General features: G+C 36.2%; 1 protein-coding gene across 2 annotated transcripts in view; it reads right to left on the bottom strand.

Moving 5' to 3' along the window:
• Window positions 1–15,949, bottom strand: part of OLFM3 (olfactomedin 3) — a 172,770-nt gene that overhangs the window by 55,087 nt on the left and 101,734 nt on the right. Inside the window, exon 1 of one of the 2 annotated variants that reach the window (XM_029949419.1) lies at window positions 4,540–4,582. The exons of the other annotated variant lie outside the window; for it this stretch is intronic. Within the exon in view, the coding sequence (XP_029805279.1) occupies window positions 4,540–4,554 (15 nt within the window). The 5' untranslated portion in view covers window positions 4,555–4,582. Of the gene's footprint in view, window positions 1–4,539; window positions 4,583–15,949 lie in introns of those variants that run through there. 2 annotated transcript variants of the gene reach the window in all.

Genomic DNA, 15,949 nt, shown 5'->3' with positions numbered 1-15,949 from the left:
GTAGTGTAGAGTGTGTGATGAGGTATAGGAGGGAGAAGATAAGATTGGGGAGGGAGCAAGAACCAGCAGAGACTTGTGGTTCCCCAAGAAGATTGGATCTTATTACAACTAGCCTCTCAAGAATTGCAGAAAGTGGAATGATACCAGGCCTCTTTAATATTTAGAGGGAGATTACTCAGAAAAGATGCAATAAATATTGAGAGGGAAGAGAAGGAAACTGACAGCTGGAAGAGCAGGATATTTGGTGCCCTGGTAAGAATTGAAGGAAAGAGAGAGGGAGTGGGCACTTGATAAAGAACTCTGTGAATTATTAGTTGGAGAGACAAGACTGACCTCTAGATTTCACAAAATTGCAGAAAATATGCTTGGGAATCTTCTAGAATAGTGCTTCTTAAACATTAAGGTGCATATAAATCACTTGGGGATTTTATTAAAATGTGATGTTGCTTCAGAAGGAGGGAGCAGGGCCTGAGGTGCTGCATTTTAACAAGTTCCCAGGTGATAGAGGAATGCTGGTCAACAGCCAACACTTTTAGTATAAGGGGCCAAGGAAGCCAACTCAGAGGGTAGCACTAAGTGAAGGCTAATGTGTGTGGACAATATTAAGGAAGAAGGAAGGGGAAGGAAAAGGACAAGAACAAGGACAAGTTCGGTTCTGCTAGAGATATGAGAGTGGGGATCGCCAAAACAAACATGTTTCTTACCAAGAAAGGGGTTCAGAAGGTCTTACATTCAAAGACCAGGAAACAGAAATTTAAACTTTATCCACTTTAAATGAGTACTAAAGCTTCTTAGAAGTGAAGAAAAGTTGTGGTTGAAATTTTATCTTGAAAATAATGAAGATGAACACAAAATAAATGACCTTATAATTGAGAGGATGTGTTTACAAGTACCCATTAACTCACCATGAGCAAAGAATACATGAAATGTTAAATTGTGTGTATGTGTAGTCTGTGTATCTGTGTGTGTGTGTGTGTGTGTGTGTGTTCAGGTGATTTAAAACAAATCTCATTTGGTTTTACAGTATAATCATAAGAGATTTGGTTTTGCAAAACTCTTCAAGAGCTTCTGTATTTTTTTCAGGGCCCGTCTTATTCCTTCGATATTGAAATCATCGTTTTTGAAGAGCCCATAATTTCTCCCTTCACTTGTTAAAGGGTATAAATGTGCCAGTTGCCTTTTAATAATCCCTTTGCATTTGAACAGAGCAGTTATCTTACAGCACTTCCATCAGTTTTCTGAAAGCATCTATTTTTTTGTATGATTTTGACTATTTTTTTATTGTATTTGTTAATAGCATGAGATAGTTGCAACATCCAAAAATCGGTGACTCAGGATAGGCGCCGCTGTTGGGCAGTGGGAGATCTTGTAGTGCGATTTGAAGGGGTTCACTAATTAGTGACTATTGATGAATTTTGATGGCTGTTGCTGCCTTACACAGCTTCAGAACAGCAAGGCTTGGGTAACTGTCCTTGCATAACTACAACTCCGGGTTGACTAAAGACGTAGGCAGAATAGGCAGTCAGCCTTTGTACTCTCATTTTGGGATGAGGTGGAAAATGAAGGAAAAAGATGATGATTTCATGTAACTCACTTATTTGGGGAATTTAGTCTGTTAGTTGTATCTGGGAGATTGATGCATTGGATTTTAGCACCTGTGGACACTTGAAAAAGCATTAGTTTGATTTGGTTATACTCTTATCGATCAGGATATAATCAGGAAATATCTGGAATGCTGTGTACTGCCTGAAGTTACAAGCATTAGAGTCTTAGGGAAGGCTCCGACTTTCCCAAAAGCCTCATGAAAACCCTGGGCCCGCAGAAGGTGCAGACAAACAGGAAAGTCTGAAAAGTTCCTGATTTGCAAAGGAATAAAAACAAAACTACCCATGTGATTGACGGTTAGGAGGTCAGGAAATTTAGATTCCAGTCCTAATTCTTTGTTTAAAGTTACCAGGAGGGCTTGTCTTCATTTCCTTTTTAGCCCCAACATTCTCTGACATTGTGCACTTTGTATTAAGAGCATGAAGAGTTTGAAATTAAATAGACCTGGATTGGAATCCCAGTTCTGTCACTTACCACGTGATCCTGAGTAAGTTCTTTTCTGGAGGCTATTTTACTGATCTTTAGTTTAAGGACTATCGTAGCTTCTGATGAAGTCCATGTGATAAACAATACTAAGGATATACCAACAGTCCAATATGCATGGTTAAAAATAAGTCTTGGGAAACACTAGAGTAGACAATATTTAATATTTAAATAGAGCAGAATTTATGCTAAAAAGAACAAGGCTATAATGTAAAAGTAATTAATATCAACCTTGCATTTGAGAGGAGTAACTCTGGATTCTGTTTAATTGGAAAAGTAAGGGTAAGTGTTAAACATTGTGTCTGAAAAGCCCTCATCTGAAGTTTTGCACCAGGGTTGAAAATTGAGCCTGCTTCTCAGTGTCATAGAGACTCAGATCCTCCAGACTAGAGTGGACTGTTCCATTTAACTGATGGGGTTTCAAACAGCTAAGGTTCTGAGCCTATGATTTTTAGAGAACAGAGTGTCTCAGCACTACATTCTTCAACAAAGTAACAAAAACAGTATTTAGAAGTTGACCTAATAGGCTCATACTAGTAAAATTAGATCTTGTGTATGAAGTGCTGACTGAGCACAGTGCCTGTTTTATAAGCAATTATTCCTATTATCATTAGGAGTACTACTGCTGAGCTGTCCTTTCACAAATATACCTCCCCTCCCCATCATAGAATCGGCTGTTGGGTTGAAGTTGCACATTAGTCACTAAAAAGCAAAATTTTGAAAACCTAACCAACCAGTAAAAAGATGGACTCCATTGTCTAGACCTTATGAGCTCTGCGCTTCAAACAGTGATCTGGATGCAGCACAATTGCCTGTTGCCTTTGAAAATACAGATTTCTGGCCCCACTTCACCAGAAATGCTATTCAAAGGGCTTGAAATGGAACACGTATTCACACTTTTCAAAAGCTTCTGATTTTGATGTACAGCCAAATTTCTGAAACATTCATATAACCAAATGAGCATGGGGAAGGATCATCACAGCATATATGTTACTCCCAAGTGGTTAAGGGTAAAGGTTTAGAACATCAAAGAATGTGGCTTAAAAAGATCATCTAGTCCAGATTTCACTCAATCTTGAAATGCATTTTACAGCATCCCTGATCTATTGATTTTTCAACTTGGATAGTTTCAGTGTTGATTAAATCAATTCTGTGCAACTAGATTCTTTGGTATCAGACATTTCTAATCATGAATAAGTCCTTGTTACCACTTACTCCATTTGGTGCTTAGTTCTGCCTTCTCAGTACCAACTGAAAGTCTACTCACTGTTACATAACGGCCCTTTAAAATGTCAGGCTTTTTAAACTTGTCTTTTTCCAAGAAGAATATACCCAGACTCCTTGACTGTTCCTCTTATGACAGACTTTTAGGGCTTCTATCTTCATCTGGGTACACTCTTGTTGGTCAATATTACTCTAAGAATATACTTAAACGCTTTGAAATACTCCAGGTTGGTTGATCAGCCTAGAAAAGGAAAAAGGCTTATTGATGATGAAACATTTTTCCTTTACAGAATTAATGAAGTGTGTCACAATTTAAATGTTACCCTCTCCCTAAAGAATTGTGATTATGATTACAAGGATTATACAGAAAACATTTTTCATTTTAACAACAACTGTCTGTTAAAAATTAAGTCCAATTTCAGAGAACATGGTAATTTTGCACTTACTGATATTACTGATGAGTCAGGTTAAAATTTTCCCCTCAATCCACAGGCTGATTTAAAATATATTGTATCTTTAAATCCCATTAAGGAGTCAGTAGGTTAGGGTTTCCCAAATAGCTGTTTACATCTACAGAAAATTTCAGTCTTCCATTTTGGATCTCCAAGCATCTTGTGGCTTTATAAGTGGACTGAGACTCAGACCAGCCCAAAGGCCACCAGTGCCTTTTTACTTCCATCTCTTTGCATCAAGTGGGTTTCAGATTTTCTGGAAAGTTAAATCCTGTATTTACTGAAACACTTCCTTACTTATTAGAAGCTTTTTAACTGTGCCAGTACACTAACACTGCTATTACTTTTGCTCTCTAAACAAATTATATAGGTTTGGGTGGTCTGGTATAACCTATTATCCCAAAACCCTTCTTGTTTTTAATACATGACTTCAGAAGACATGATGTTTTCTTCAGGAATGTATATTATGCATTTTAATGCCTATCCCTCCTCTAACTCAGACATTTGTACTAATATGCCTTGATGCCTGTCCCTCCTCTAACTCAACATCAGTGCTAAATGTGAAAAATGGCTGAAAAGATGACCCTTTACTCTCTCAGGAATTGTAAGCTACCTCATACTACTATATATAGAGACTGGCTCATAAAAACAATTTCTCAGGATTCCTACATTTTTCTTCCATTTCAATGAGCTCTAGCCCATTCTACTCAGTCTTATCCAATATAATTGTGCTTTATCTTTATTTCTTGGCTTCAATTTCTTGTCTCAGACTCACTTGGTTGATCAGCATCTCTGTCCCCTCTGTATATGGAATCCACTTGACCTTTCTTCATATGTTTGCATTGTGGACTTTCTGCAAGGTTTCTTGTCTGTTGTGTCTTCCTTGCTTCCACTTCTAAGCACTGTGGAGCCAGCTCAGTCAGGCTGAGTTTTCAGCAGTGTTGCTGATTGGAACAACTCTAACCAATTCCTAAGAGGAAGTTGATTTAGAAAGACTGTCATTGGAGTGCATGATATTTTTCATCCTGCAGGCTTACTTTCATAGTCACTATCACTTTCCAGTGAGACTATGCCTTTTCAGAATTGATATCTGTAAAAGTAACCTGTTTAGCACAAGGCCAAAGTGGAATTCAGTCTAAACCCTCTTTGGTCTTTCTTTCATAATGTTTTTAAAAGTTATTTTAAATTCTAGTAGACTCTCTGAGTACATATTATTCTACATATGGGAGGATATTTGTGTAGAAGGCATATTAATTCATTTAGATAAGTGGTAGGTCATTCAGGGATGTTTTGTGCCAATGCACCATATAACAACTTCTTAATCTAAAATCATTAGTATTTATCCTAGCATATCTAACAGCCCTATAAAGTCACAGCCTAGACAAATCCAGGAAGACACTGACTGTGCTGCCATCAGTCTTAGGCGAGTAATGCTTATATTAAGCCAAGAGTTGGCAAGTTCAGGGAAAAAGTACTTGGTGAAAATATGAAACTTTGAAATATTTATCTCTACTAGATTTATTCTTAGATAATAAGGAGTTTTATTAAAACCTTAAAGAATTTGCTCATTTCCAGTTGGTTGAATATTCGTTGGGTCAGAATCCTTCTCAAAGAGAAAGTTGACTCCTATGCCGTTAGCATTTCTAGATGTACACAAAACAAAGCCCTTTGCATTTCTAGATGTACACAAAAGAGAAAACAGGCATCATATTTCATCAGCTGAAGGAATCTGTCAATACGTAGAACACTAATGACCATTCATTTGTGTATTTAAATATAGCCAGATGAAGTGAAAGGTCTCTGATGCCGATAAAATGGTTTCATCAGCCAAATGTATATAAGGAAACATGATTTATGTTTGGAAAATATAAATGAATATAATATAGCTGTCTCTATTTTGAAAATGTAATTGCTCTTTTGAAAGTAGAAGCTCAATACTTTTTTGTTTCAGTCAGTAGAATCATTCATTTGGATGAAGATGTATTTTTGTGCTGGTATTAAATTGAATCAAACTTCTTTAATGATATTCTATTTCTACTTTATCAAAATTACTTTCGGTATCATTGTTCAAATGCTATAATTTGCTTGTTGGATCAATAGATAATAAAATTTTAAAACATAATGCCATATCTTTTTAGCTTACAGTGATTAGTACCTTAACTTAAATGCTTGGCTTCATAAAATTGTAAGTAGTGGTTAAATGTCATAGTATATTAGAAATGCAGTCTGCATTTCAAAATCTGGTTAATGTTAATTTAAAAAATAGCTAAAAAAGAACGTGAGGAATTAAGGAACCTTTAGTAGTACTTAATGTAAATTCAGTAACTTAATCAAATAAACATTCAGCTATGCTTAGTAATGTTTTTGTATATGCAGTCTGCATAAAAAATCTGCAAATAAGGTCATCATTGAAATGCAATATGTAATGATTACTTATCACTTATTCAAATATTTGAAATGTTTTTTAATAAATAGTAAGCATGGCTTAGTACTGGAATATAGATAGCTTCACTAATTTTAGATCCTGTGGTTGTGTATAATTTAAAGTATTTGGCTTTACTATATGTTGTGCCAGAGAGAGCGCGCAAGCAAGGGCATTATATTTTGCTGATGTTGGAGGTTGATACCGTTCTTTGAAATTGAAGCACTTGACTCTACTGACATGGGTAGCAGTGACTTACAGGTCTGCCTCTCCTGCAGTCGTGGGGACAGGAGTGTGAGAATACACTGCACGTTGCACTTTTCATTTACAGGCACCTCACTAGAAGTTGCACTGCTGAAACTTGACAACACTCTATTGTGGTTGGTTTGTATTGTTAAACCTGTTGTAATAATGAACCCAGAGAGGTTAAAAACACGGTTACAAAGCAAGGTAGCAGACAAAAATCAAACCTCTAATTCTTAGATCCGGAGTTTGTAGGTATTGGTAATTTTATTCTTTGTGGTCTTCTATGACTAGTTTTTTTTTTCCTATCAGAACATTATCACTAACCAAAAATTGCAGCTGCCATTTCAATCTGAGGCAGTGATGTTCTTAAATTCCATGGGGAGTGCTACTGAAGGGCTGTGGTACTGTGGCAGCCACACAGTGCTTATAAAGGGAATCTAGACTAAAATACTACTCCAAACTCAGTTGCTTTCATGTTAGGCAGTATTCTGTTCTTGGAAGAAGAGTGAGGTTCATGATGACTTTTCCAATGGTATCAGCATGACTCACTGATACAGCACTTGTCATCCAGTGTCACCCAGACCTGGGTGTGATTCTGGCTGTTCTCTCACAACTGTGCACTCTAAAGAAGTGTCTTCTCTTAAAATTACTTAGTCGCCTTACGTTTGTAATAGGAATGAACACTAGTACTGAGCTGATAAAGTTACTGTGAGGATTGTTATGGAATACTTGACATCTAAAATACTGAGTATAATGTTTGAAATACATTAAAATAAAAAATATTAGCTATGACCAACATGAAAGAAAGGCAAGAAAGGATCAGAAAAAATCTTCAGAGAGGCGCCTGGGTGGCTCAGTCAGTTGAGCTTCTGGACTTCAACTCAGGTCACGATCTCACAGTTCGTGGGTTTGAGCCCCATGTCAGGCTCTGTGCTGACAGCTAGCTCGGAGCCTGGAACCTCGAGCCTCCTTCGGATTCTGTATCTCCCTCTCTCTGACCCTCTCCTGCTTGCTCTGTCTCTCAAAAAAAAAAAATTTTTAAAAAATCTTCAGAAACAACCAGAAAACAAATAATAAAATGGCAAAAAAAAATGCGTATCTGTCAATAATTACTTTGAATGTAAATGGACTAAATGTTCCAATTAAAGGACACAAGGTGACAGAATGAATAGATAAATGAGAACCATGTATATGCTTCCTACAAGAAACTCATTTTAGATCTAAAGACACTTGCAGAATGAAAGTGAGGAGATGGAGAAATATCTATCATGCAAATGGATGTCAAAAAAAACTGCAGTAGCAATACTTATATTGGACAAAATAGACTTAAAGCAAAGACTGTAGCAAGAAGCAAAGCAGCACAATATAAGAAAAGGGATAATCTAACAAGAAGATACAACAACTGTAAAAATTTATGCACCCACCATAGCACCTAAATACATAAAACAGTTAATAACAGATATAAAGTAATCAGTAATAATACAGTAATCGTAAGAGACTTCACACCCCCCTTACGTCAATGGACAAATCATCTAAACAAAATCAACATGGAAACAGTGGCTTTGATGCACTGGAACAGTAAAATCTTACTGAATATAATTTTGTTAACCTTGTTTTATTTTTGATAGTTTCTGGATCATGACAGGTTTTTTTTCTTTTTTCTTTTCTTTATTTTTATTTATTTATTTGAGAGAGGGTAGGGGAGAGGGATACAGAAAGAGGAGAGAGAGAGAATCCTAAGCGAGGTACATGCTCAGTGTGGAGCCTGATGCAGTGCTCAATCCCACAACCCTGGGATCATGACCTGAGCTGAAATCAAGAGTCAGATGCTCAACCGACTAGGTCACCCAGGCGCCCTGATAGTTTGTTTTATTCAGGGAACTCAAATGAATGAATGAAGAGTGGCTTCGGAGTAGCTGGTGAGGTGGTCATGATGAGTTCAGGAAGAGTTTTTTAATTTTTTGTTTGTTTTTAAGGCATAAAAAGGCCTAAAGAGAAATGATCTAATAGAAAGTTAGTTAGGATTGATTGGAGTGGAGAAAATTAAGAGATGCATGGAACTACTGAGGATGACCCCCTAAAGGGGTAAAGAAATTCAAGATGAGGTGTACAGGTTTTGGCAGAGAGAAATGTAGGCACCTTTGAATGTGCTAAACATAAATGAAATGCCAGTGGGACATCCAAATGAAAGTGTTTCATAAGCAGAGATATGAACTGGAGATTTAAGAATTGGTTGGAGCAGGGGATTCAGATTTGATCACTCTTATGGAAGTTGATGAGCATGGCTGAAAAAGAACATACAGAATTTAAACAAAAAAGATGATCACAGAAATCTGGGATAGCATTGCTATAGATTGATCAGAGAAAATAGAATGAGCCAATGCCAAAAGAAGCAATGTTTCAGAGGGTTGGAAGAATAATAGTTTTGTCCTGTGTGCCACAGAGAGAGTGTCGCAGCATCACCAGTGTCACTTAGGGCAGGAAAACGGTATGGGGAATGGGTATTCCATCAGTGTAGTGGTCACTTGGCTAGCCTACTAGCCAGGGGCTTAGTGGAGCCAGGCATCGGAATGGTGCAGATTAGGGAGCAGGTGGGAGCATCAGAATATAAACAACAATACCAAGTTCTTTCTGCAGAAGTTTGGCCATGAAGGGGCTCAAAGGGCACATCTGGAGCTTTTGCAAGATAAAGTTAAATGACCTGTGGGAATAATTTTTTTTTTTGCTAAATAATAGAGATTTGGATGATTCTGAAACTTCAGGTTTTTCAACAGTTTCTTATCCCATGTGCAGTTCATTCAGCTTTAGTTAAGTGTCTATCTGCTTGAATCCAGTGCTGTACTTCTCAGACAGAATTTGGTTTTAAAAAAGAACCTTCAGCTTTTCACCTTTTAAAAATAGTGTCTGAAAAAGCTGTTTATCTCTTTTCCTTGGGAAAATCTCACTTGATCTAGTTTAATCTCATTTTTCTCAGAAGTTACATTTTCCAAGTTAAATGATGAATGATAATTAATAATGTGGCATCAATAAGTTAGGCAGCATAGGAGTGGATAAAATTGCTGTATCTGATTACTATATTTTAGTAATTAAGATTAGTACTTTGGAATTTTTTAGATTTCAGAAGCGTTCTGTCATTTTTGCTTTCTTTTATTCTGTTGAAGATTGTCTCTCTGTATCCTACTAAGTACACTGTGAAAAATAAAGAAATTCCAGAATATTTGGAGAATGTGAGTGATTTTCAGAAGCTTTTTGTCTCCAGCAAGGCTAATTTATATGGGTTACATGGTTGTAGGACACTCAGAAGCTGACAGATGAAAAGTTACGGTTCAGTGAATACTCGGAAGTTTTTAGATTTTCACAGAGAATTGCCAAAATAAGGTTAAGCCTCTCAAAATATCACTATAAAATATATTTCAGTATGAATAAACCTGAAGTGGGACCAAATAATGCAAATGTGATAATAGAAATATTAACAAGTGTGTCCAGTGTCTTTTCACATCTGCAAGCTCCCCTTGCAAAAGCTCCAGATGCTTTTCCTCTTGAGAACGTGTATTCATTTACGGGAATGTGAGGGGGAAACATCAGCCTCTAGAAAATCCCTAAAGGAATTTAACATTTTATTCCTGTCATTTATCACAATTTATTTTACATGAGGGAAATTCTTTGAAATATCAAAATCAGGTTTGTAAAATGATAGGCTAGTAAAATCATAAGCTTTTATGTTAAAGATAAAAATATAAATATTATAATCATATAAGTCACTTGTGGAAATTCTGTCCTTTACACAGCAAGAGATTTTACTGCTGAATGTTAATTTAGAAACTTTCCTAGCATATATTTATATGTTCAAAAGGATTAATTCCTAGAGGCAATTGTGTGTACACACACACACACACACACACACACACACACTCTTACACAGATGCATATCACAATAATTTTCCAGCCTGTTATACACTAAAAACTAGACACATGTCTGACAACCCAGAAGGAAACCAGGAAAAGTTCTATAGCACCATGTGTGGTTCCTTGATATATATTATATATATTATAATATGGTTCCTTGATATATATATGTTATAATATATATTGTATATGTTATATCACATATATAATGCTAATGTACATTTCCTCTTGCAGCTTTCATATTATATGGTTCTTTGATAATATCATATATATATAATATATACATAATAATGCTAATAGTGTACATTTCATCTTGCAGCTTTCAAAGTCCTCCCATTTGATCCTCAGAATAATTTTACGATATCTGTAGGGCCCCATTTGAAAGAAAAGGGTTTTAGAAGGGTTGCCACTTTTCCATGGTCATGAATAGCACATACTAACTTTTGAGATTGCATTTAATTCTTCTGATTCCTGATGTATTTTTCTTCGCTAGTATGATGGTATAGACAAATGCAGGATCTTTGTAACCACATGTCCTGGGATCAAATTCTGTTTCCACCATTTACTAGTTTTAGTAGGTTCCTAGAAGATCTTTACCTGTTTCCTCTGATGCAGAATGGAGAAAATAATAGTCCTCAGAAAGTTACTCTGTTTTCATTAAATCATGTAATACTCATTCAGCATTTTAATTTGGTCAGACCAGTTAACCTGTAAATATTATTATTCCACAAAATAATTTAAATTTCCTTATCAAAGTCTGTCTCCAAATTCGTCGTCTAGAAAAGAAAGTATATTATGTCTTCTCTACTCCTCAGTTTTTCATTTCTTCATCTCAGCTACCTTGATTAGCATGTGTAGGTTATCCTTTAAAAAAAATTTTTTTTTTAACATTTGTTCATTTTTGAGAGACAGAGAGCACCTGAGTAGGGGAGGGGCAGAGAGAGAGGGAGACACAGAATCTGAAGCAGGCTCCAGGCTCTGCACTGACAGGCTGACAGCAGCAAGTCTGATGTGGGGCATGAACCTACGAACTGTGAGAGTATGACTGGAGTCAAAGTCAGACACTTACCCGACTGAGCCACCCAGGGTGTCCCTTAGGTTATCCTAAAAAGAGGGATAATCATCACACCTTTGTAATTCTCTAATTCTTAAAGTTGGAAAAAAAAAAAGATTTGAAACTTTTTAAAATATAGTTTTACTATGAGTGATTACTTTGACACTGACTTCTTTTTTACCTGTTTACCATGTGATTTTTAAAAACAAATTGTAACTAATTGTAATGGAGTAACTATTAGATAGTGAATAGACACGTGTCTAATTAACCTAGAAGGAAGCCAAGAGAAATTCTAGTATTTCTTGATTTTTAATGCTATCCCCACTACTAAAATGCTAAACTACGCTGGCTGCACAGCGAACATAATTCATATCTGGGATGCAAGTTCTAATACATTTCTTGATCATTTGCCTGTACTATAGGTAGCCATTGCTATGGTTAATTCTTTCTTGAATCTCCACTGTATAATAAAAATTCTAATATGACAATAACATTAATGATAAATACTAATTTAGTAGCAGTCATATCAGGTACTATATTAGGAATTTTGAATACACTAAGTAATTTGGTCATTGTAGAAATTCAGTGAGGTAAGTGTCCTTAGGAGATAAGGAATTTGAGACTGCACAATATTAAATACCTCATCCAGAGTCACACTGTACAACTGGTATTCTTTCATCTCCAGTGTCAGAACTATTGTTCTAATGGCAGAGTGATACTTGATGAGGGAAGAATGGAAGGACAAGGCAGATTGTCCACAAGTCTGACTTTAGGGATAGGGATATGGATCTGGTCTTACCTACCCAACTGCCTACATAGTTTCTAATTGGTCACCGTGTAAGTTTTTTAAACCTGAGTTAAGTAATGAATAGACATTAACTGAAAGTCATTGCAGAAGCTGAAATCTCACCTTCTTTTATTTGTGGATTAGACTTTCTGAATCACAATGACTGTGAATCCTCTCATGACTAACAATTTCATTAAATGGAATTATTTCTAAACTCATAGTTCTGGGTGAAATCTATTTAAAGAAATTAGTTTATGAAACATGGTCATTAAATTCAGTAGTAATGAAGAAAAATGGAATGACTCTTATACACCAGAATTTTTAAATCATCTCCCCTAGACTGAGAGGAAAGTACTGGGGTGGAAGTTAGAGAGCAACCGGAAAATGCAAATAAAATACATACTGTATTGAGGTGAAGTTCTGTACAATACTGTAATGGTGGATACATGTTATACATTTGTCAAAACCCATAGATTATAAAACACAGATAGTGAAGTATAATGTAAACGGCTGATTTGAGTTAATCATAGTGCATCAATATTGGTTCATCACTTGTAAGAAATTATGTTAGTTAGCCCAACTAACATTATGTTAGTTAGCTTGGGCTGTTGTAGCAAAACACCGTAGACTGAGTGTCATAAATAACAGAGAATGACTGTTTCGCAGTTCTAGAAACTGGGTGTCAGGAAGTGCCAGCAGAGTCAGGCTGTGGTGAGAGCCCTCTCCCCAGTTTGCAGATGATTGCTTTCTCACCATGTCCTTGCAGGACAGAGAAAGCTCTAGAACCTCTTCCTCTTCTTACAAGGCACGATTCCCATCATGAGGGCACCATCCCTCCTGATCTCCTCCATCTAAACCTGAATATCTCCCAAAGGTCCCCATCTTCAAATACCATGACATTGAGGGTTAGGGCGTCAACATCTGAAATTTGAGGGGGATGCAATTCAGTCTGTAACATACATTAATGCAAGACGTACACGGGCCTGTGGGGGGGGCAGGGACCTGTGTATGGGAACACTCTATACTTTCTGCTCAGTTTTTCTGCAAGCCTAAATTAACTGCTCTAAAAAATAGTCTCTTAATTAAAAAAAAATTAAACACATATTCTAGCACACAAGAATTCAGTGAACAAATGTAAAGTGCATAAAAGGAGTGGTGGTTTATAATCACTATACATGAAATTTGTAAAACCGTATTATTTAAATATTTTCCTTTTTTCCATGTTTGGACCACTTGTTCCCATTTTGAAGCTACAGCAAACCCCCAGAATGTTCACATGGAAGGGAATTAGAAAATATCCATTCTTACACGTGACTTCTAGTAATGTAGCAAAAATGACCTTGGCAATTTTGAAATAACTACAAGTGAAGACTTCAACGGTATCATTTAAGTGAGCATCACGCACTGGATTTTAACTTTGCTTGAAAAATAATTTGCACAAAAATGAGTAAACCATTTCCATAAATGAGTGGTTTGCGCCTGCTAAAGAGGATCTATCAGAATCCTCTGGCAGATTCAATGTTACTCTCCTAATTTATTTACTGCACTTCAGATTAAAGGATTTCAGAAGTAACACAAGGAGGTTGTAAATACTTAAAAGACAATGTCTTAGATCAGCAGTTCCTAAGGTTCTCTCTATTTAAAATTTATTTTTCCCTTATACTTAAAATGAAGATTGGGATTGTTCATAAATATTCATTTCATGAATATCTTTCCACAACTCTCTTCCTACGGCGGAAGCCACCTGCTCTGAACAGCCTTTATGTGCAAAGTGTATTAGAGGGAATTGGCAAATGCCAGAAGACAGCAGTGCCAAGTGTGGCGTGGCTTCTCCTTCCTCCATACGGCAGCTCCCAAGACACCTGGGCAGTGAACACGCAGAAATGCTGGCTGTCCGGCCACTATGCAATGGCATGCTCTCTAAAATGTTTTTGCAGACTTACATTTACTAGAACATCTCTATGTCCTCTTGGATGAAGAGTGGGTAAAAAATAAATCTTACCTTCAGAACAGAGCAATTTAAATAGTTTAGCTCGTTGTTTTGTTTGTGTTTGTTTTAGGATGAAAATGAGTTTAAGTCTGACCAAAGTGAAAAAAATTTAATGTTAAAATTCCAAATCAAATATTGCCACTTGCCAACTTGGTAAAGCTTTTTTATATTTTGATTTTCTTTTTTTCCCCCCATAATAACCATCCTATCTTCATTCTGTATGTCAGAATCTTTTAGTAGACTGCATGGTTTGTCTAAGATTTCAGTATAAGCTGTAACAAATCCTTGCATTGCACTAATTGTTTACATACTGTCCAGTGAGGCATATAGTATCCTATAGCAGATGAACACAGTCTGGAATCACCATATTAGAATCCCATGTCTACTAGCTCTGTCACTCTCTCAGGTGTGTGACTGGGCTTAAATGTCAGTGAGTCAAGAGACTTCATTATAGGATATTGGAAACCTAATCGTTGGTGATGGATCCTTCATTCAGCCACTTTAAAGAACAGATCAGCCTACGTGTGAAAGTTCTTTGTGAACAATAAAGTACTATGCAAAGATTAGTTAATAAATATGCAGATGATTGCAATATTTAGTAATCAATGTTGTATGTCATTTATTTATTTATTTATTTATTTATTAATAGTTTATTGTCAAATCGGTTTCCATTATGTCATTATTTTTAATTCACTGATAATTTGAAGCAGCCTAGAGTTGGGCCAAAACCTTGGAAATGTTAACCCTTCTGTTCATTTAAGGTAAACCTGCAAGAGTGGCATAATCAGAACTCTTGAGGAAAAACTACTTCCCTCTCTTCATTCACTTTCCTCCTTAGTCGTGAACGGCTTCCTGAGATTGGCTATAGCACCCTGACCTCTATTTATAAGCTGGAGAGCACTTGGAACATCTATTGTGTTCTGGTTAAAGATGTTCAGAGTTTATTGATGCCATTTTTACATCTCAAAAACTAGTTTTTCAAAGAGTTCTGTTTCCAAGATAGCATTGATAAGTAAAACAAAGCATCATCATCGGGAGTTACCTTTGTATATTTTGTTGTTTGTGGGAAAGTGCTCTATAATTATTTTGGAATATGAGGAGAGAATGACAAATTGGTGAAACTTATTCTAGAGTTGTAATTTTCAATACTACTTTCAATATCAACCTATTTTTTTCATTAAAAGCAAGAGATAAATTGTTGTATGAACAATCTTACTAAAACATTACCTTAGTTCAAGTATTTTAAAGTAACTTAATTGGTTACATGGTGCTTAAATATTTAGACTTTAATGAAATACATTGCTTTCAGATTTTAGTTTTACAATCAATTTTCATTAAAATTTAGTTATGACTTTAATATTGTTACAAAGGCTTAAGACTGTTCAGATTTCTTCAGAGTTTGCTGGAGACATTTTCTCAATTTGATGAATATGAAACTGGTTAGGATGTATATGGCAGGTGAAGCACTTGGTATGCAGCCATGCAGCCAGGGAACTAGATCCTATGAGCAGGCTCATGAAGCACAGGGGGAATTTAAGTGCCTTCCTCAGTGGAAGGCTTTCATTTCAGTGCAACACTGGGAGCTTCTGGAAGTTGACAAATGTTGGGAGAGGCTCAAAGCTGGATGTTATACTTTGAAAGAGACATAATATTACCTAGAAAGAGAAGCTTAGATAATACTTTAAGTTTATTTATTGAGAGAGAGCCCATGAGTGAAGGGAGGGGAGAGGCGGGGAGGAAAGAGAAAGAGAGAGAGAGAGAGAGAGAGAGAGAGAGAGAG

The sequence above is a fragment of the Suricata suricatta genome, chromosome 8 (assembly GCF_006229205.1).
Source record: "Suricata suricatta isolate VVHF042 chromosome 8, meerkat_22Aug2017_6uvM2_HiC, whole genome shotgun sequence".
NCBI classification, from domain to species: Eukaryota; Metazoa; Chordata; class Mammalia; order Carnivora; family Herpestidae; genus Suricata; species Suricata suricatta.
This window is presented reverse-complemented; position numbering and strand designations above follow the sequence as displayed.